The sequence below is a fragment of the Manacus candei genome, unplaced genomic scaffold (genome assembly GCF_025592945.1).
Source record: "Manacus candei isolate 608988 ecotype Guabito, Panama unplaced genomic scaffold, ASM2559294v1 h1tg000017l, whole genome shotgun sequence".
Lineage (NCBI taxonomy): Eukaryota > Metazoa > Chordata > Aves > Passeriformes > Pipridae > Manacus > Manacus candei.
In genome coordinates, this window is record NW_026138065.1 from 27,338,210 (window position 1) to 27,358,370 (window position 20,161).

General features: G+C 44.0%; 1 protein-coding gene across 1 annotated transcript in view; it reads left to right on the forward strand.

Moving 5' to 3' along the window:
- Positions 1-17,790, forward strand: part of ALK (ALK receptor tyrosine kinase) — a 302,985-nt gene extending 285,195 nt beyond the window's left edge. Inside the window, 10 exon segments of the mRNA XM_051783577.1 lie at positions 1,090-1,276; positions 3,470-3,560; positions 4,484-4,548; positions 5,445-5,574; positions 11,101-11,198; positions 12,250-12,342; positions 14,040-14,141; positions 14,533-14,667; positions 15,231-15,321; positions 16,649-17,790. Of these exon segments, the coding sequence (XP_051639537.1) occupies positions 1,090-1,276; positions 3,470-3,560; positions 4,484-4,548; positions 5,445-5,574; positions 11,101-11,198; positions 12,250-12,342; positions 14,040-14,141; positions 14,533-14,667; positions 15,231-15,321; positions 16,649-17,347 (1,691 nt within the window). The 3' untranslated portion in view covers positions 17,348-17,790.
- Positions 17,791-20,161: the final 2,371 nt, after the last annotated feature.

Genomic DNA, 20,161 nt, shown 5'->3' on the forward strand with positions numbered 1-20,161 from the left:
GTTTTAAGGATTTCAGGAGTTATCAGTTGCACACACATGGTCCTACATGTATGATTTCTGGCCTGACAGTACTTTTTACAATTACTAAATACTTCTCAGGAGCAGAACAGTAATCCTCTTTCCATCCAACTAGTCTATCATTTCCATCTCAGGAAAGAGCAACGATTTTAAAAATCAAAGCAAAGGCAATGAGGAGGAAAATGGAGGACAGGAAGGGTTTGTGGATAGGTCATTACATCCATCTGCCTTTGCGAGTGCATGTTTACCCCTTAAATTCTTCCCCTGAGCAATATCTCCTGGAGAAGATGCAGTAGCTATTACCGTCACAGTCTTTGGGCTCAGTCCAGCTCCCACAGAAATCAATAGTGATTTAACCTGCTCATGATTGTCATCTTGCTTTGGAAAAAGTCCTGCAATATCAATTACTATTTCAAGGAATATCCACAGGATGTTGTCTTTCAAGATGTGGATTCTAATGACGTAGCAGAAGTATCAGTGAAGTGATGCAAGGAATATAACACTACCATAAACTGATTTCAAATGCAGTCCAACTTTGTTGTTTAGAAACAGAAGAAGTTTTGAAGAGTGAGCTATTTTTTGTGTACGTGTTATTCTGAGCAAACAGCTTGGTCTGTCCATTTTGAAGAATATGATGCAATAATTCATTTCAGACTTTAGTCACTTCTGTGTGATTTAGGAAAGTTGGTTATACCCCAGCTCCCTCAAGTTTGGAACTGGACTCATGTTTGGAATGTCCAGTTAAACTAAATAGAGATAAACAAAATCCACAGAACTGTGAAATCTAAGATCTCTGCGAGTGAAATTAATTTTAGTTCTTCAAAACAGTTCACAAGCAAGCCTGTTTCTTCATAGGATGTGTAAATCAAAGGTTCCTTTGGTATCTTCAGATTCCATTTTCTGTCTGTAATTATTCGATGTACAGAAATGTGACAGTGTCCCTGTCTGGTTTCATTCCCTGAAATCTGACCATACAACAGCCAGTTCTAGCGAGATGTGCTGGCTTACACGGCTGCTGTCCTGTTCCAAAGTCAGTCTGTGTCTCTGGTTGACTGTGTTCTCCATGTTTAGTATACCGTCGGAAGCACCAGGAGCTACAAGCCATGCAGATGGAGTTACAGAGCCCAGAATATAAGCTGAGCAAGCTGCGCACCTCCACTATAATGACAGACTACAACCCCAACTACTGCTTTGCAGGAAAGACCACATCCATTAGTGACCTTAAAGAGGTGCCTCGAAAAAACATCTCCCTCATCCGGTAAATTCATCGTTGCGTTCCCCATCCTTCACACTACACACTCCCGTAGACTGACTCTCTTACAGAGGTGCAAACACGCCTCTCTGTGCAGGCACATACAAATCCTTAAGCACTTTTAGTCACGTGCCCCTTTTCAGTACTTGCAGTAGTTGGGCTCGTGTGGAAGGGCCTAGATTTTGGCAGTTGAACTTTTAGAGGTGTAGTGTTAATCTCCTGGGATTATGAGGAGAACTGAATAGTCATCACCGGCAGTTCAGACAGGTCTTTTACAGACAGAGCAGTGAATGGCCCATTTCCAGAATGAACTGATGAAATGCTGGGAAGGCTGAGGCTTGCAGGAGGCTCCTTTGTAAAGTCTTTAATGGGATCTTTGGTATAGACAATGACATCCTTAAGTACAGTATCGGGAAAACAATGGGTTGAAAATGCTAGACAGTATTAAAAAGGCAGGAATATGAAGCCAGGAGGATAGTAGTATCTAGATAGGAACTTCTGGAAAGCTCAAAAAGGTCTCCTAAGAAAAACTTGAAAATTTGGAGTTCTTACACACTTTGCTCTACTGCAGGGTACTTGTGAATGTGACATGACCCTGATACCATGCAGTTTTATAGAAAAAGCCAAGTGGAAGCAGGAGAACTTGGAAAACTAGGGAGCTTAAGGTGCTAAAAAAGTTGATGCTCAGAGCAGTCTTTGCAGTCCGAAGTTTTGCTGTCTCTTATCTTATTTCCCCTTACCTGCACATCTTTCTAGACTGCAACTGGAAGTTTCCAGTGTGCCTTGTGCTGCTGCTTCCTTTGTCACTTAGTCTTTGAAAGGATTTTTGAGCTGTGGCGAGCTGCAGATAGCAGAGGATCCAGCCAGGAATTGATAAGGGAAGGGAAGGTAGACTTTTTGGAAGGAGGATGAGTTATGAACTGTAGACATCTGTTTTCTACCCTTAGTTGGTAATAAATTGGTCAGGAAGAGCCAAGAATAGTGTCTCAATCTGATATCTACAAAATTTTATTAAATGAAGTGGCCGAGTCACAGGCAACACAAGTCCTCACTGTGGTTTCACTGCCTAGACTGGTCTGGTCTTTATCCTGGCAAAACTATTAGGCAGAGCTTAGGCAACAGAAGAGCAGATTGTTCTAGTCTGTTCAAATGGACGGGAGGGCAACAGCCCATGGAAAAACAGTCCACCTGTACTTCAGAGGACGTAATCAATGCAGCTCCCAGGCCAGACCTGGCTCTAACAAGAGAGTGTGTGCTGTAGGAGAGAGCTTTATTGAGAACCTTTCACCTGGACTGAGATGCAGGAATGTCTCTCAGAGGCTCAAAATACTACTGTCCAATGTGCAGCCTGTGCAGGGTTAAGAGGGACTCGGGATCCGGGATGAAGCCTCATTCTCTGCCATGGTTTCCTGGGTTGTTATGTCATGCCACCGATGTGGAATAACTATCGTTGTACCAGTTGGCTTAACATTAAGAGAGTGAAGACTGAATAGACAGGTTTGCAAAATCTGTATCACAAGGACCTGGAACAGGACCTATTGTTTGATTACTTTTATTCCCTTCTCTTTCTCTTGTAATCTTATTCAAAATAGAACTGTAAATTTTGTAATATGATCAGTGCTAGAAACAATTCTCAGCATGAATTCTTAGAGCTGAGTGCTTTACAAAGCACTATCATCACCATTTATTGGCTAAGGTACTTGCCCAGAATCACACAATAAATCAAGAAAAGACATTTGGTTTAGAATTCAGGACTTTTGAGAATCATTGTTGCCTCCTAGTTTCTTGTTCAATGTTTTGTTTAATGGTGATGCAGAAACATTATGGGAACTGTAAAGTATTTAGGGTTTGTAAACACCTAGACTTAAGTCCTATCTTTATTGACTTGTTTTGGAGCACCCACCGCTAGAGCACTGACACCAAAGCCATAGAAGAGTGCTCTCCATTACATGCTGCAGTGCCAGCAGCTCGATTTCACTGGGGACTGTTCACTTCCAAGGATTGCTTTCCCTACCAATTAAATACATTGCAGGTCCAGGAAAGATCACATCAAGGTCTGGTCCCCTGCATAGTGTCAATATCCAGTTCTCCCTGTTTCACTGCCATGAAAATTGTGAGCCCATTCTGTGAGCTGTGTCCACAGTGTTATAATGTCTGTTCTCTGTAGTAAAACCTTCTTGTCTTCTCTGGTCTGTCCAGGGGTTTGGGCCACGGAGCCTTTGGTGAGGTATATGAAGGTCAGGTGACAGGGATCCCCAGCGACCCCACTCCCTTGCAGGTGGCTGTGAAAGTAAGTGACAGTGTATGAGTTATCATGATGGTTTCATGCACCTTTCACCCAAGAGTCCCAATGCATTATAAAATTGAAGATGAATGAAGCTTTGCTCTAAGTACTGAAGGATGTGGCTAGAAAGGTTGCTGCTCTGTTGCAACACTTAATCCATCACAGCAATGGTACAGCTTGTAGCATATGGGCATGTGAAACTATTAAAAGAGGTCTGTAAGTAGTAAACAGGCAAAGATTTCCCACTGAGCTACAGCAGACTGCAGTTATGAGAACTGAATCCACTCTCTGTCCATCCTCCCCATTCTACACCTGGTGTGGTAATCTGTCCAGAGCCTTGTGAGTCAGAGGCCAAAAGTCTTTATAGGGCCAAAAGCAGCTGGCACATACATCAAAGACTCTGCAAGTAGGAGATGACTGGTTTTCCTGGGATCTCAGCACTCCCTTACAGGATGGATATGCATTGGATGTGAAGCTAAATCCTAAGAGACCCTGATAGGGTTCTCTGAGCCTTCTGCAACCTAACTGGCTTGTCTTCTCCTAGAGGTTACATAGCAGCACAGTCCTGCTGCTGGTTAGAGTTCACAATCTTGCTGGAAGGTAGGAGTATTGAACTGCAGGGAGCTCAGGAACTGTGATCTCATCCCTCATTCTCTATACAGCAGAATCCCATATACTGAACACTTCCCTGTGCACCCTGGGCTATTTCCTTTGCTGGGAGGAGGATGACAGTGGTGTTGATGGGCTGTGTGTTCTGATATTTACCTTTCAAAAGCTTCACAGTCTATTTTAGCAATGGTCTAGCTGTTGTCTTAGAGTGAGGTTGCTTTTATAGAAACAAGGATTGCTGCAGACAATGTTAGTGCCAGGTGTTCTACATCCGTAAGCTTAAGTATCTTCTCCTTGTCAACCTGTTCTTTCTTTTACAGACATTGCCAGAAGTGTGTTCAGAGCAAGATGAGCTCGACTTTCTCATGGAAGCTCTCATTATTAGGTGTGTATGAATAACATGAACTTGTGTATGCTTGCAAAGCCCAGCACTGTAAAGAAAAAAAGTTCTTTAGAGGTGATGCCCATGCAGCACATCTATACAGTAATTTTAGGAGAAAGAGGATAGGTATTATCATCCTTTTCTACTCTTCTTACAAACGAATAGGCACCAAATGATTAAAGGCTAAATTTTGAAAAGGGTCCACACTCGTTTTCAATATCCAAAATGAAAAAATTAAGGCCCTGTTTTCAGAATTGATAATAGGATCTTTTGATTTCTCTTAGAGATGAAAGCATGAGGTAAAAACCAACCTGAGGAATTTAGATTTGACTAGTCAAAACTTAACAGCTTGACTTCACATTGACTTTATGCTGCTGTCATGTCAAGTGTCAGTGTCGAGTCCTGGAATCCATAGGAATGGTTTCCCATCACATTTGAGGTCTGGAGAAATAAGGAAGTATTACAGACTAGACCTCGAGGAACATTCCCTACACAAGCAGATCCCTATGTCAGTATATTACTTGGAACAACACTGCCCTAGCCCAGCTTCTGCCCCTTGGATGGGGAAAGTTAAGAGCAGACTGTTATCAGACGTGTTTTGCTTCCTATGCCCCTCAAGTCTTGCTGTAGCCCAGAAAGAGTGCAGGGAAGAGGAAAAGCAGCCAAAAGCCACTGCTTCCCCACCTCTGTCCCTGCACTGTGCAGACAGATACAGAGTGCAGGGGTAGTGCTTTAGCTTTATCCAGTTAACCTGCCTTTGAGATTTGTTAGTTTCTAGGAAAAAAAAAACAAAAAACAAAAAACCAAACATTCCCTGCAGCAAAACATTTTGAATTATTCCTGCTATTGTGCTTTTTGGATCAGAGTTGCTCCATAACTGAGCCTCCCTGTCTCCACAGCAAGTTCAACCACCAGAACATCGTGCGCTGTATTGGGGTGAGCCTGCAGGCGCTGCCCCGTTTCATCCTGCTGGAGCTCATGGCTGGAGGGGACCTGAAATCATTCCTGAGAGAGACACGGCCCAGACCGGTAAGAAAAGAGAAAACTGTATTTTGTCTAGTAAGTTGCTACCATGAGGCAAATATTTAACTGCAAAAGAGCTGATCCATGCAGATACTATTTCCCAGAATTTTCGATGGCCAGAAAATTTCTGTTGCTACAAGACCACTGTGGAGGCAAGACCCAGGTGTATAGGGAACAGATGCTGCTGGGGTTATGCAGAGGTGCCTCATTCTCAAACTTTGCTAGATAGCATTGCAGATACTACCTAAAGAAAGACCAAAATCAAAATTTAAAAAAACCAGAAGTTAAACTCAACTCTTACCTCCCTCACACCAGTTGGGGGCAGACTGGGAGAAGTGTTGAGCTAGTAATGGTAAATCCATTATTTAAACTGCTGATCAGGTGCATTTCTGTGGATATCTGTCAGTTTAAATTTGACATAGGCAAGGAGAGAATCTGGCCTGGAGCTGTTGACTTAATATCAAATATCTTTAGTCCAGAGTTTTTAAGATTTTCCCTATTGAAGTCAGCATCAATAGGAAAAGACAGTCAACTAGAAATGTGTGAGAAAAAAATTACAACTTCTAGAGAGGAATCAGTATTTCAGAAGAATAAAGTTTACTCTGAGTCCCTGGACCAGAAAGGCACACAGATGTTGCTGAAGTTTAGGACCAGAGCCCAGCTTCATACTTTGTCTCTGTATTTCTTCAACATAGGACAAAGTGATGGATTTTATCAGTACAAGAGAGACACAGGTTGACTCTAACAGATATAAATAAGATTCTTCCTTAAGGCATCTGGAAACAGATCAACTTTGTACTTTTTCCATGCAGTGTGGTTTTCAGACACATGAAATGGTCTGTGAGACTCAAAACTCTTGAATAGGTTGCAATTTAGTGGCTCCTACCTGGATAAGAAGGCTAAACACTCAGAAAGGAATGTCTGGAATCTGAGCAAGCGGTCTTTGTAAACACAAGTTGGTTTTCTGAAGAACCTAGAGATGCTCATACAAATGGGCTGAACTTGGTAGTAGGTAAATGGGTAAATTCATGTTCTGCAATGTGGGCTCTGGTCTCACCCCATGCAGAGCAAAATGACATGGGCAAGATATACTACCTGGTAGATGCTCCTTTCAAAACTGCCAGACCAGGCTGTGCTAGATGTGTGAAGGAGCAAGGAAAACACAATGGGTTTTAGCTCATTAAATTAGAGAAGCCAGCTCAGTAATGATGAAGATCTTGTGAGGAAACACCAAGAACACTGGTCTTGCACAGCAGGAATTCTGACCTACTTGGAGTAAAATGAGACAACTGCTTTTGTAGATGAAAAGCGCTTAATCTTTACAGGATACAGTCATGGGAACCTTCTGATGTTTCTGTTTACCCCACCCCAGTCATGAGTTCTTCCTTACCAGGACTTCTGTTCCTGTTAGCAGTAGCTCTGTGGAACCTCTGTAAAGCCAATGTCAGAAGAGGCAGATGGTTCACTCCATTTCTTCCTTAGTATTTCTCTTTCTGCCTTCTCAGCAGCTCCTTCCGTTCTTCTCCTTTCCTTGTGTTTCCTGACCTGTTTGAGGTTATCTGAGACTGACCATAACTACTACACACAGGGGCTGTTCCCAGCACCTTGAAGATTCTCCCTTATTCCTGCATTTAACTTACTCCCAGGAGTGAAGCAGACCTGAGATTGATGCCTCTGTTTTCTGCTCAGTCACATTTCTGTGGCACTTTGGGAAGCTGAGTTTCAAATGCAGGTGGGCAGTTGCAAGCTGGAACTGATTCAGAAAAAGTTTCCATTCCCTCTTTAAGAACTGGATGAATGTGGATAGCCTGACTCCATGCAGACACAGGTCCACATGATTTTGCTCCACATCTAACACCTTCCCCTTGCCTTGCCCTGCTTCTGCAACCATCCCATGTGGCGGCTGCCTGGCAAGAATGACAGAGTAATTCATTGTCTGGCTGCTGGGGCAGCTTCTGAGGGGCCAGTGGCACCTGTGAGTGCTGAGAAATCAACCCCTGGTTGCACATTTGACTGCCGGCTCAGAAACTGTGAGGAGAGGAGACTGACTGATGAGAAGTGAGATGTGTGCAGGGCGTTGTGCTCTGTGAAATATGGGATCCAACTGTGGAAGTGGATTTACCCTCTGCATGTACTTGAGGTGTGACTGAGTCTCTGTACACAAGGCCTGTGGCTCAGTGCTGCTGGATGTATCTTTGCACTGCTCTTAATGAACCCTGAGCTGCTTTCTTCCTCCTGTTGCTCATTCAAAGAAGACAGGCAGGAGGTAGTCACAGCAGACTGGATGTGCAGCTTTTCAGGCCCATTGAAGAAAAGGAAAGACAAGGAAGAGTGCAGAGTAAACAGGCTTTGATGAGCTTTGCTTCCAAAAGGAATTAATTGAACACACAAGACCTGGCTGACTGACTCAGTAGCAGAGGTCCACTGCCTACTCTGCTGTAAGCACCATGTGAATTACTGCCTTTCCCCTTATTTTTTTCCAGTTTTGTATTTTCTAGCTGATTTATTTTACTACCTTGTCTTTCCCACCTATTTCAGCTTTCAGCCTAATAATAAAAAAGAGATTTACATGTTCATTCTCTACTTTCATCTCCCAGTTGCTCTCTCCACTCCTCTGCCAGTAACTTCAAATTTGTTTACCAGTTATGGAAAAAATAGAGATGTGAAAGGCATTAACTTGGCATTAATTCCAAGGCTTCAGGAAAAAGAAAGCACCATGCTAGAGAGATCACCAGTTGCCTTGTTTGGTTTGCCACTGGTCAGTAACAACCTGTGTGACTTGGAGCAAGACACATGCAGCATTCTGCCATGCACTCGGCCACTGAAAAGCAGGAAAGCAAGCAGATGGAATGGTGAAGGAGAAGGTGAACCAAGGGAAGTGGGACTTAAGACATGGCGAGGGACATGAAATGGGAAGCTAGAGCAACTGCAGGAGAAATCAGAACATGGGATCCAATTTAATGAGAGATCAAGATGCTGCCAGCACTACTGCATGTTGTTTGTCTGTGTTCTTCATGTAAATAACGAAAGCAGCATTCAGCCAACACGTAATGATTTTTCTGGACTCTAAGTAAGAATTATCGTACGTTCATCCAACATCACTGATACAATACCAGTGCCTCTTGTGGAGTATGTCGACTTACACCAGCTAGGTCCACTCCATAAGCTTCATCCTCACGGGTCCAGGGTTTGCAACCCTGAAGGCTTTCTCTGTTCCATTTCTAATCAAGTTTCACATCTATTACAGGAATGCCCCTTCCCCCTCACCTGCAGTAAGGCAGTCTGGTAGATTCAGAGACACCTGGAATCGGAGCCTTTGCTCATTATGAGCATTGTAGAATTGTCCATTCTGGGAAGTTCAGCGCTGATCTTTCTCACACACAGCACAGCAATCAAAGAAGAGCTCTGGGAGACAAATCATATATGGATAAATGATTCCCCTCCTTTGTGCTGTGCAGCCTGTTGCACAGAGCAGTGATTATACTGAACAATACACAGAATTTCATTCACCTTTGGCAAGATTCAGCCTCACCTGGGGAGGTGTCACACTAGTGCTTCCAGCATGCCCACTGCCCTGAGCAGTGGTGCATTGCAGCTGGCATCTTCCATTCATCTGAGGAGCAAAAGCTGTAAAGCGAATCCTTTGGTGCGTCTCAAGGCTGCCCCCCTTGCAAAATGAATCCCAAACCTCCATTTTTCAAACAAATTACATGGCTAAATTGTCCTTGGCTGGGCAGTCACATCTGTTTTAGAATTGTATTTAGCCAAATAAAAGGTGGAAGGAATTCATCCAAGGAGGGGAAGGAAGGGAGTTTAAAAAAAAGGGGAAAAAAGAAAAAAGCTATGTCGTTCAAATCAGCTTCAGCCCACTGACTGCTTTGCAGTACAGCTCAGGTCTGGAATCGATTGCAGAGTAAAGAATTGGGCTTTTTGCTCAGTTTTCACTTCAGGCTTCTGACCCTTGCTCAGAAGAGGAGGGAATGAGTAGATTGAGATATTAAATTCCCTTTGGTTATACCCTGAAAGGAAAGAAGAAGGCATGTGCATCCTTTCTTACTGTAGCCATCTTGTGTAGCTGGTGAGTCACTTGAACTCACAGAGGTAAAAGGAATTATTCCCCCTTCCCCACAAAATGGGGGAAGAGGTGCTTTATGTTTTCAGGAAATAGATGCTCTATAAAAAGGAAGGTTTAAGGGGAGATGCAGTCCAGTGTTCTAAAGAATCAGTTAAGTATATATATGTAATGAAGTATACTTTGTAGGTAATAAAATATAGGCAGGTGGTATGAGGTCACAAACAATTTTGTTTATGCACTCAAAAAAACAGGCTTTGTTCACACAGATATGCAGCATTTTTCAATTATTTCATTAATCAAGTATTGAGGCCAGTTATTTTCTAATCTCTTCCAAAGACGTTAAGACTTTTTTGAGTTTTACCAGCCAGTGACCACTGTCTAACTACTGGCTACTGGCTACTGCAGAGCCTGAACTGATTTCCAGTCCCAGTTAGCAGTGGTTTAGATCAGGTGGGACAGCCAGCACAGCATCACATCAGCCTGGACTTATGTTTCTTCGCAACAGAAGCAGTCCTGTCATCTGTCACACTGGAGAAGCTGTGCTGGTTTTTGCATTGGTGGGAGAGTCCCATGGGCAGGGGTGACTTTGGGAACTGGGCAGAATGGTTGGTGTCATAAGAGAGAGCTAAAGAGTGGGATAATCTTGTTTGGCCCAATACCTAAGGCCAATAAACACTTAGCTGGCAAATGGCTGCTGTGGAATAAGCGGTCCCTGACACCCAGTTGTTTGTCATCACTCTGCTGGCAGCAGCGATTTCCTCCTCCCCCACAGGACTGGCCTCAGGGATCACTGATTCACACCTCAGTGCAGCAGCTGATGGTTTGGATTCAGAGGCTGACAAATGTGAGCCAGTGCGAATGCTGCCCTTTTTGCTAAAGCATCTGGCTCCTGCTGGCAAGGGCTGTGGACTTCATCAGAGGGGCAGGAAGGAGTTGGCAGCCTTAGTCTTCCATAGCTGTTGGCTACACAAACCTGTGTCAGTGCTCCAAGGGGCAAGATAAAACCTACACAGATGTGGAGGAGGGAAAGAGCAAATGTGACTCATGCCATTATACAAAATGTCATTTTCGTTGTTCAAGGTGACTTTAGAGAGGAGCTAGCAATAATACAGAGAAACTTGGTGAGGAATGGTTCAGGCTACAGATCCCAAAAATCGTGCTGAAAATTCAGAAGCATCTCCCATGAGAACTGGGGTAAATTCTTACAGGGGCATCCCAATAGAGCTGGAAAGTCAGATCCAGCTGTTCTGACTCTGTCTCTGGGGTCTGTATGACATTGCATCTGCACATTCTTTCCATAGTTCATGGATATGAACTCTCTCTTGTGCATTTTTGTAATCCCTTTGTGTATTAACATTGAAGGTTGTCACTATTTGAAGAATTCCCAGTGTTGTATCAGTGGCAAATCACACCATGTTCTTGCTTTTAACCCACGTTTGTCCCTTGTCTTTTGGTAGAATCAGCCCTCCTCCCTTTCCATGCTGGACTTGCTCCACGTGGCCCGTGACATTGCTTGTGGGTGTCAATACCTGGAGGAGAACCACTTCATTCACAGGTAGGTGAACACAACATGGGCAGGACTTGCATACAGGCCAACACAGAATCTTAATGCCCTGCTCCATATGTTTATGTCCTGCTGCACTCTAGTGGCTGGATACCTTTAAACAATGTGGACAAAATCAGAATAATAGGAGCAGTTAACAGAAAAGCTGCTATAAATCAGGTTGGAAAAGGCCTGTATATTTAACAAAAATCCTGAGCCCTGTCTCAGTGCCTGCACTTGTGCAGTCCATTTGGTTACTCTGCAAAGGGACACAATCTTGTGACAGAAGTCTTTAAAGCTCTCCCTATCATGAATTTTGCTTAGTGCCCCTCTGCTCATTCTGGAACCTTTCTCTTCCCCTCTCAGAGAACAGCAATACAAGTACAGCCAGAAGTTCAACACCTTGTGACTGTTGTTATCTGCTCCTGAAGAACAGGGTGTTTGGCAAGCATCTAAAATTGTTGGGTAGAGATGAGTAGAGACGTGGTAATTCACGGTTCTGAAAGAGTCACCCATAAGGTGTGCCACTGTGCTGTTCAGATCTCAAGGTTTACTTCAGCCCAGCAGAGGTGGAGCTTGGAGCTTTACCTGCATACACAGGCCCATAGCTTCAGCATTCAGAGCAACACCTGCACATTGTTGTACCTGTCTCTGACAGTGCAACAACCATTTGACAACATTTGAACAAGCACACTAGGAACAGATCAGTGGATCATTCCCCAGACTAGTACATTGCTGAAATCAGCTCCACTTCTTGCACTCCTTAGAGACTTAAAAACAGCTCCTGGGGTGAAGGAAGGCTCTCAGGAGGCCCATCCTTTCAACTGAAAGGTGTTATGTGAAGTTTATAGAGGAAATGTTAAAGAACAGGACTGTTCCTGCTGAGGGGGGTAGATTGGAATTAGAGACATCACAGTTAGCCATAAACACTGACATTTCTGTTGTGGGCTCTCTGAAGTTCAGGAAAGTAGGTACTATTCTTTGCTTTCTTTTTGACTTTTAAAATTGTCAAATGATTAAGTGGTTCTTCTCTTTCTGTTGCTTTTCTTCTCTTTCCCTGTAGGGATATTGCTGCCAGGAACTGCCTCCTTACCTGTCGAGGGCCTGGGAGAGTGGCTAAGATTGGAGACTTTGGAATGGCCCGGGATATATACAGGTAGCAGAGCTAAGCCCAGGGTATCTGCAATTGGAAGCTCACTAAAACAAGGGAGAAGCAGTGTCTGTGCAGGAGAGCAGGCTCTTGTGCTGCTCTGCATAACCCTAGCAAGGCAAGAGTGGAGACATCCCACTCTGGTGAATCCCAGCTAATGTATTTCTGGTGTTTGCCTTTATTTGTAGTTTAACTGTGCTCTGGAGACTTTTTCCACTCCTGACAGCTTTCTCCTGGGCAATGAAGTCCAATGGTCATGGAAGGTGTTATTCCTCCCTCTTTTATTCTGTCCTCAGTTTCTTTTCTTTGCTTTCTCCACATCCAATGGCATTGATGTGCCCTTTTGTTTTGCGGTCCCAAATCATTCTGAGTTTAATCTCTCTCCTTGATGCTACCCCTGCACCTTTGGTTTCGTGTCATCAGTAAATCTTCTCAATTTACTGCAGCTAAAGGAGGAAGGTGCAGAGGAAGGTCAGGAAAATGTAATCACCCAAACTGGAATTCAGCCAAGACACAGGGTTAACTACTCTGCTCTTGCAAGAAGTGCCAGAAAATCTTTAATGACCATAAGCAGTCAGGGCTGCAGTTTGATATCTCATCTTCCATATAGCACCTTTAGAAGTGCAGCACCATATCCTGCTGTGCTGAGGAATTGATTTGCCCCTGACTCGGAAGAAGGAATGCCTTGTGCTCAGTCACCCGCACTGTTTATTCCAGTGCCTTGCCTACTTTTTTTCCTGCTTGGGGATTCTTCTGGCTCTGCTTAGCTTGAGATCTGACAGTATCACAGCCTGAGGTGATGCAAACAGAGTGCTACTTTCAAAAACGCAAGAGTATCAGCTCTGATCAGCTTGGGGGTTTTTCCCTCCTCTCCCTTGACAAAGAGCCCCCACGCTGCCCCACTGTCAGACAGGGGCTCTGCTGGGACAAAGTAGCATCTGTCTCTCTCACACAATCAATAGAACCAACTGCCAAGATGAACACTTTGGTGCTGAGCTTTCAAAGGTGCCTTTGAAGTCTGCACATGTTTCTTTGTCCAGGAATATCCTTTGGATGCTCAGGCTGTGTAGTTATGATCAGTGATACCAGCTTGCACAAGCATCCTTCCGCAGCTGCCAGCACAGGATTTGGGGCTTGTGGGTTTTATTTAAAATGACAGCGACAATAAAGGACTGTCTCGGAAGCCCAGGAGGTGGTTTTTGTACTAGTGCCCCAGCTCTAATGGCCAACCATCCTTCTCATCAAGCTCCTTGTTCTTACAAAGGCTTTAGGATTTTACTTGCAGTGCTTTAGGCTGGGTACATATTGGATAGGTTTTGTTTATTTTTGGTGGGGATGCTCAAGGTGACCATGTGGGAAATGAGGTCAAGATCTTGCTGTGGTTGAAAAGGGCGGGGGATGGCTCTGCCAGCAGCAGTTACTGTTTGAGTAATTCACTAGGAATATGGACACAGATGAGGATAACTGATTCACCAGATCAGGCCTGAAGTGAGGTAGATAAAACAGTCCTTCCATTGCTTGCCCATTTCCACTACTTTTGTGAGAAGGAGCAGGTCTCTTCAGCATTTTCTCTGCCATACTGTTCTGCCTTAATTAGTCTCTCCTCTGGCTCAAAATTTTAATATTTGTAATTATAAAATTCCCAAATCAATGCCATTTTCTGAATTCTTGGCTGACTCTTTTGTTCTGTTTGTTCTCTGCAGAGCCAGCTACTACCGGAAGGGTGGGTGTGCAATGTTGCCTGTCAAATGGATGCCTCCTGAGGCTTTCATGGAAGGGATATTTACATCAAAAACAGATACATGGTGTGTTTCCTTTCCTTCTCTGTCCAGTCTGTCTGTGTTGTAACCCTTTATGTAAAGGGTTAATATTTTGTAAAAAACACATGTTCAGATTCATTTCTCATGTACTAAAAGCTGGGTTTTTCAGAGTCACTAGTGTTGGAGGGCAAAGCAACCATATTTACCTACCTATATCCTAGACTTTACTTACTTAACAGTCAACTACTAGTATTTATTAAATGTTTCAAAATTCACTGTTACAACTGTGCCACTTATTTGTGTCTGAATCCTGCAGCAGGGATTTGCACAAAGGCTGCAAAGAGCAATGCTGATGGTACTGAACCTAGGGGCATTGCCCACCAGTGATGGTCATTCCTGTATCCTTCACTTTATTTTCCTTTGCTTCTGTATTCAGGTCTTTTGGTGTATTGCTGTGGGAGATATTCTCTTTGGGATACATGCCCTACCCTAGCAAAAGTAACCAGGAGGTTCTGGAGTTTGTCACCAATGGAGGAAGAATGGATCCACCTAAAAACTGCCCTGGCCCTGTGTATGAGATGTTAACTTTAATATATTCATGCAAAAATTTCTGCTTCAAATGCTCTTCTCTAGTCAAAAGTTAATTATTTGTAAGATTGATCTTATTGTGGCTGATCTGTTTTATTGAACTTGAGTGCCAGTGATTTCTCTAATATCTAATTTTTCTGTCTGTTTTGGAGAATAATTGAGGGCCCTTTTGAGAATTACTGGCCACTGCTTGTTTGGTCAAAGATGGTGCAGTATTTCTGTGTCTTGGGTTAGCTGTGAAACTTCAATGCATAAGACTGTTCACAGATAGGGAAAACTGGGCTCCTTTATCTGTAGCCCTGCCTACCTTTAGTGAATTGTCCAAGGGATTTTGGGGGGTTGAGTTCTTTCTCTGATGGGCTGTGGATTTTACCCCAGTGGTGGTCACATTTCAGTGGCTACCAGTACATCAGTTGTCTGACTCTGGGGAAGGCAGAGAACTCTTATTTGTTGGAAGTCAGAATGGTGATGCATGCTTATGATTTCTAAGCTTTTATGTACCACAGGATCTGCTGTTCATAAGCATCTCCTGTTCTGCCCTTTCAGTTACCGCATTATGACCCAGTGTTGGCAGCACCAGCCTGAAGACCGGCCAAATTTTGCCATAATCCTGGAGAGGATTGAGTACTGCACTCAGGTATGGGTGTTCATTCATCTCAGAGAAGGTGGGTGGAGAGGGTTCTTCTTGAGGAGAGGTCTAGACAAGCCAGAATACGAGACAAGAAGGCAGCACTGCAGTAATGCAGTCAGCAGTCCAGAGAGTGATGCCACCCTGGGAACAGTGGCTGGGATATTCATCTCATTGGATGCTGGATCCATCTTATCTTTCACTGCTGAAAGGCATGGGCTTAAACAAGCTTACACAGCTATAGAAATAGCACACCAGTAGCTCTTCTTCTGCTTGTAAAGGCACAGATTCCAATGAGCAAAAGAGCTAAGACAGGCCAGCACCTGCATGAGTTTCACATGCCTCGTCCCAGCCACTCCATCCCAGTGTTTACCCTTAAGACATAGTCAACACTGAACAGGAATGGTCCCAGCTTAGAGCACCCTTTGCAGGTGGTTTCAGCAGCTGTTAGCAATTTTCTGAATCTGCCAGTGCTGGAGAAGGCAGGTGGAAACAGCCAGGCTCAAGGAGTGGGGATTCTAAGGTTGGGCAAGGAGGGGGAAGGATGTGGCTGGATTTCCAGGCTGAAATCGGAGTTACTTAGTTTTTACCACCAATTTAGCTTACAAGAAGTAGAGTAGTTTAGAAAATGTTTTGCTGCCTTATCAGCACAGGCTCCTTGTATGGCCTCACTGTTATTTGCCTCAGTCAGTTTGCTTTCCCTCGCTACCTGGGAAGGTTGATTTGTTTTTCATGTGTGTTTGGATCCTTCGATTGGGAGGCATTTTTTTTCTGCTCTCTGTAGCTTGCCACGGCATCTAGCAATAATTAAAGGCTGCCCAGATCACCACATTTTCTCTCAGTTTAATTCTCAAAACTGCATAAATGGCTCATAACCACAATCCCTATGGATTTGGGCTTCAAGGGGTCTGCCAGTATTGCCTTCTCTCTGCATTTCCATTCCTCCCTCGTTATATGGAGGCAATACTTACATGGCTGAGACTTTCTCAATATTATCTGAGAATGTTATGAACTCTGAGATTATAGATTCCAAAACAACATTCCCACAGGAAATTTATCTGGACATAAAAAATATTTTTCATTGGTTTTGTACCTCTACTATTCTGTGGTGAGTTTTAGGGTTGGGTTTTTATTAAGAGTTGGATTTTTAAGGATATCCCATTATATCTCACAGTTAACTGCATTTTGTCTGCATCCCCTACACGTGGAATATGGGCACTAGGTACTGGGAATGATGCACTGTGGTCATAGCATGACAGCTGTCAAATGTGTCAGGTTTTTATTCAATGCATGATGCCTAGAGACTTTGAGAAAATCTCATTGTTCTCTCTGGCAGGATCCAGATGTCATCAACACCGCCCTGCCAGTAGAATATGGCCCATCAGCTGAGGAGGAGGAGAAGGTGCGCCCGGACGATCCAGAAGGAATTTCTCCTCTATTGGTCTCCACACACCAAGACAGAAAGGATGATAAGCAAACCCTGCCATCTCCACCACCCCTGCCATCAGCCATCACTGCTGGAAAATCTCTAGGGAAAGCGCGAGCCTTGGAACAGCCAGTGCCGGGGAAGGTGCCATCAGCCTCAGCGGGGGGACATATCAACATGGCCTATGCCCAGTCCAATCCCCCTTCTGAGCTGCACAAAAGCCGGGGCTCCAGAAACAAGCCCACCAACCTCTGGAATCCAACCTATGGTTCCTGGTTTGCGGAGAAGCAGGCCAGCAAAAACAGTTCTGTGCTGGAGAAGGAGAGGCACGAGAGGGAGAATTTGGGACAGGAAGGAAACTGTACTGTGGGGCCCAACATTATGACTGGCAGGCTGCCAGGCTCCTCCTTGCTATTAGAGCCATCTTCCCTAACTGCAAGTGTTAAAGAAGTGCCTCTCTTTAGGCTTCGCCACTTCCCCTGTGGGAATGTCAACTATGGATACCAACAGCAGGGCTTACCCTTGGAAGCCTCCACGCCACCTTGCGCTAGCACTTACGAGGACCCCGTCCTTAGAAACAAGAGCCACATAACCCAGCAGGGGCCCTGAGAGCCCTCGGCCCTCTTGACTTTTCCCCCTGTGGCCCCTGAGCCTTGAAGAGATGTCCTGTTACCCAACACACCACGAGCAAGGGATCTGACAGCATCACCTTCTATTTTGTGCAAACCTGCTCCGAAAGTGCCACCCTTGCCATTGTAATTTCAACCAACCCGAGAGGCTTCAATCCACCGGAGCCCCAGTAGAGTGAAAGAACCAAGGGGGAGGGAGGATGCAGATGTTATCTGCAAGGCCCAGCTGCTGTTGCATCAACTCATTCGCATGGTTGTCGTCATGCCCTTCCCGTGAGCTTTTCTCAGTTGTGTGTTCTCTGCTTGCGTGTCAAAGCCGCGGCTCACTGCCATGAGTGTTCCATGTCCAAGGTTTTCCATGCCAAACCTGTCGTTGCTGTGGAAGACCTAGAGATCTCCTGCAGCTGGCAGATGTTGTAGTGGGTTTGGGAAGAGCATCCTCTATCCAAACCGAAAAAGGATACAACATGCACTGAATGGTGACGCGATGGCACATGTCTCAAGTTGTGTTCCAGCTACAGTCCAGTCTTCAAAAGTCCTTGAATGCACAGCGGTTATGGGGGTGCTGACAGGGCAGTAGAAAGACACTGGTCACACTGCATCCCTTGAAAGAGAGAGGAGAGGAAGCAGAGCGTGGGTGCAGATGCTGTGAGGCATTTGGGGGTTGGGAGAGGCATTGTTTGCCTGGGGATTTTTGTTTTGTTTTTGTTTTCCTATGCTTAAGCACTAAAACTGAGTAAAGCCCTTTAAAATTCCTTCTGTCCTACAAAAGTAGGAATGCCCTTATCAGGAACTTGTGCATGTCAAGTGGAACCAAGGTGAAGCTTTAAAGGACCATGGTCATGACAGAGACTTTCACCATGCCCTGGAAATGGACAGCCACCTGCATACCTCAGAGGTTTACTATAGCCTTTGACATACCCTGTACGAATAACACCAGAAAGGCAGAAGACTACATCGTGCCACAGTCCAGACGCCAGATACTGTCTGTATTTGAAGGGTTTAGAGCCCTTGTCCCTTTAACAAAATACATGTATGATAGTGGTTTAAGGACAAACACTCCATTGACTCACTTTGTACACCTTGTGCATGAAAAATATTCCAGTTAAGTGTATTGTCAAAACATAGATGTAGGAAATAATTCATGTGTAAAGATGTGCATTAGTAACTTCAGCTTAGGGTTGCAAGGAGCTGTTTTAGCATGAATGCTATCCAAAAAAGGGGTGCTTATTTCCATAGAAATGGATGTACTGGAGCATCAGCAAAGGAGTGTGAAGGTGTTCTTCAGTCCAAGACTCTTCGTTTCAGTGAAGTGAATCTGAATCTGGCCCTGGATCCAAATGCTGAGGTAAGCCTCCTGTCTTCATAAGGGAACAAACCAGAATCCACATATACGTACTCCTAAACTTTGAGATGCACAGAATCAAATCGGAGGGCTTGGTTTGGGCCACCCCCCTTGTGAAAAAACACATTGAGGGGAGGGAAAGAGATGCTGTGCTCTCCTAATCTGTCTTTCTGACTTCTCTGATACACAAAACTAAATCGTTTTCTAAGACAGATGCCAAATGCTGTAAGCAGGGTGGTGGTTTGTTAATAGGCTGTGCTTGAGTCAGGGGCTGCTGTTCATGTGCTGTGTGGGTCTGGCAGGAATAAGGAGGGTTGCTCTTACAGGCTTCTTTAGGTTGAACTCAGAGAGTATTTGTCATCTCCAAGGTTATTAGGCTCACAGCTCTTGCCATGAAATAGCCACTAGGGAGGGATTCTGTCTAGCTTAGGACTGTGTTAGTGTCACACTAGTGTCTCTCTCTAGCTCAGTAAACAAAAGGGGGTAGTTTTTAGAGTCTCAGGAAAGCTGATTAATTCAGGAGGCAAGCACTGCCAGAAAAATTTCTTACACTAGTATATTATTCACATATAATAGCAATTTTCATTTAAATATTCCAGCTTTTTCATTTTCAGAAGAGCTGAAGCTCCTCATTGTTTTCTTTAACATTTCTTTGCCTAGGAACACGCTGAGTTTTTGCTGCCTTACCATGTTACTGAGGGCAGAAGCTGACCTGTATACTCATGAGTGTTTTTAAAGAATACACAGGAACATAAAGTTGCTAAGTTAATGATCTTTGACTAACTGAAAGTATTAATTCTTGGGTCTGAGGCAGCAGCTTTGATGCTGCACAAATAGAGATAAGCTGCCAGGTTACAATGTTAAAAAGGTGGCATTTCTAAAGAAGCTTTAAAAGCACAAGCAGCAAGAGATGATTATAAGTTTGTAGGGGTGAAAGGGAAGCTTTCCCAGCATGGTGAGAGTGTCTCTGAGCTTGTACTGTGCAGTTATTTTATAATAGAATTTCAACTGAAATACTCTTACAGAATGGGAGTTGTAAAAAAAAAAATGAAGGAGCTAAACACCTTCCTGCTTCTTACCTATGGAATATGTCAGGAGATAATTCTGTTTGGGGAAATGGTGAATTACTACTGAAATTCTCCACTCTGCTTAGTACAGTGCATTGAGATAAATACTGTTCAGCACTGGCAGTTGGTTTTAAGTGAACTTCCTTCCAGTGTCTCCTGTGTAAAACGCTTTGTTGTGGGGTTTTGTTAGGGTTTGTTGGTTTGGGGGGAGGGGGTTGGGTTTTTTCTTGGGGTTTTTTTGTTTGTTTTGGGGGCTTTTTTTGTGTCAGCTTTTGTTTGTGTTTGGGTTTTTTTAAATCCCCTTTTCTTAATTCTTGGAATTCAGAGGAATTCAGAAATTCAGTTTGGGCTTATTTTTAATATTAAAGACGCAACATATCAG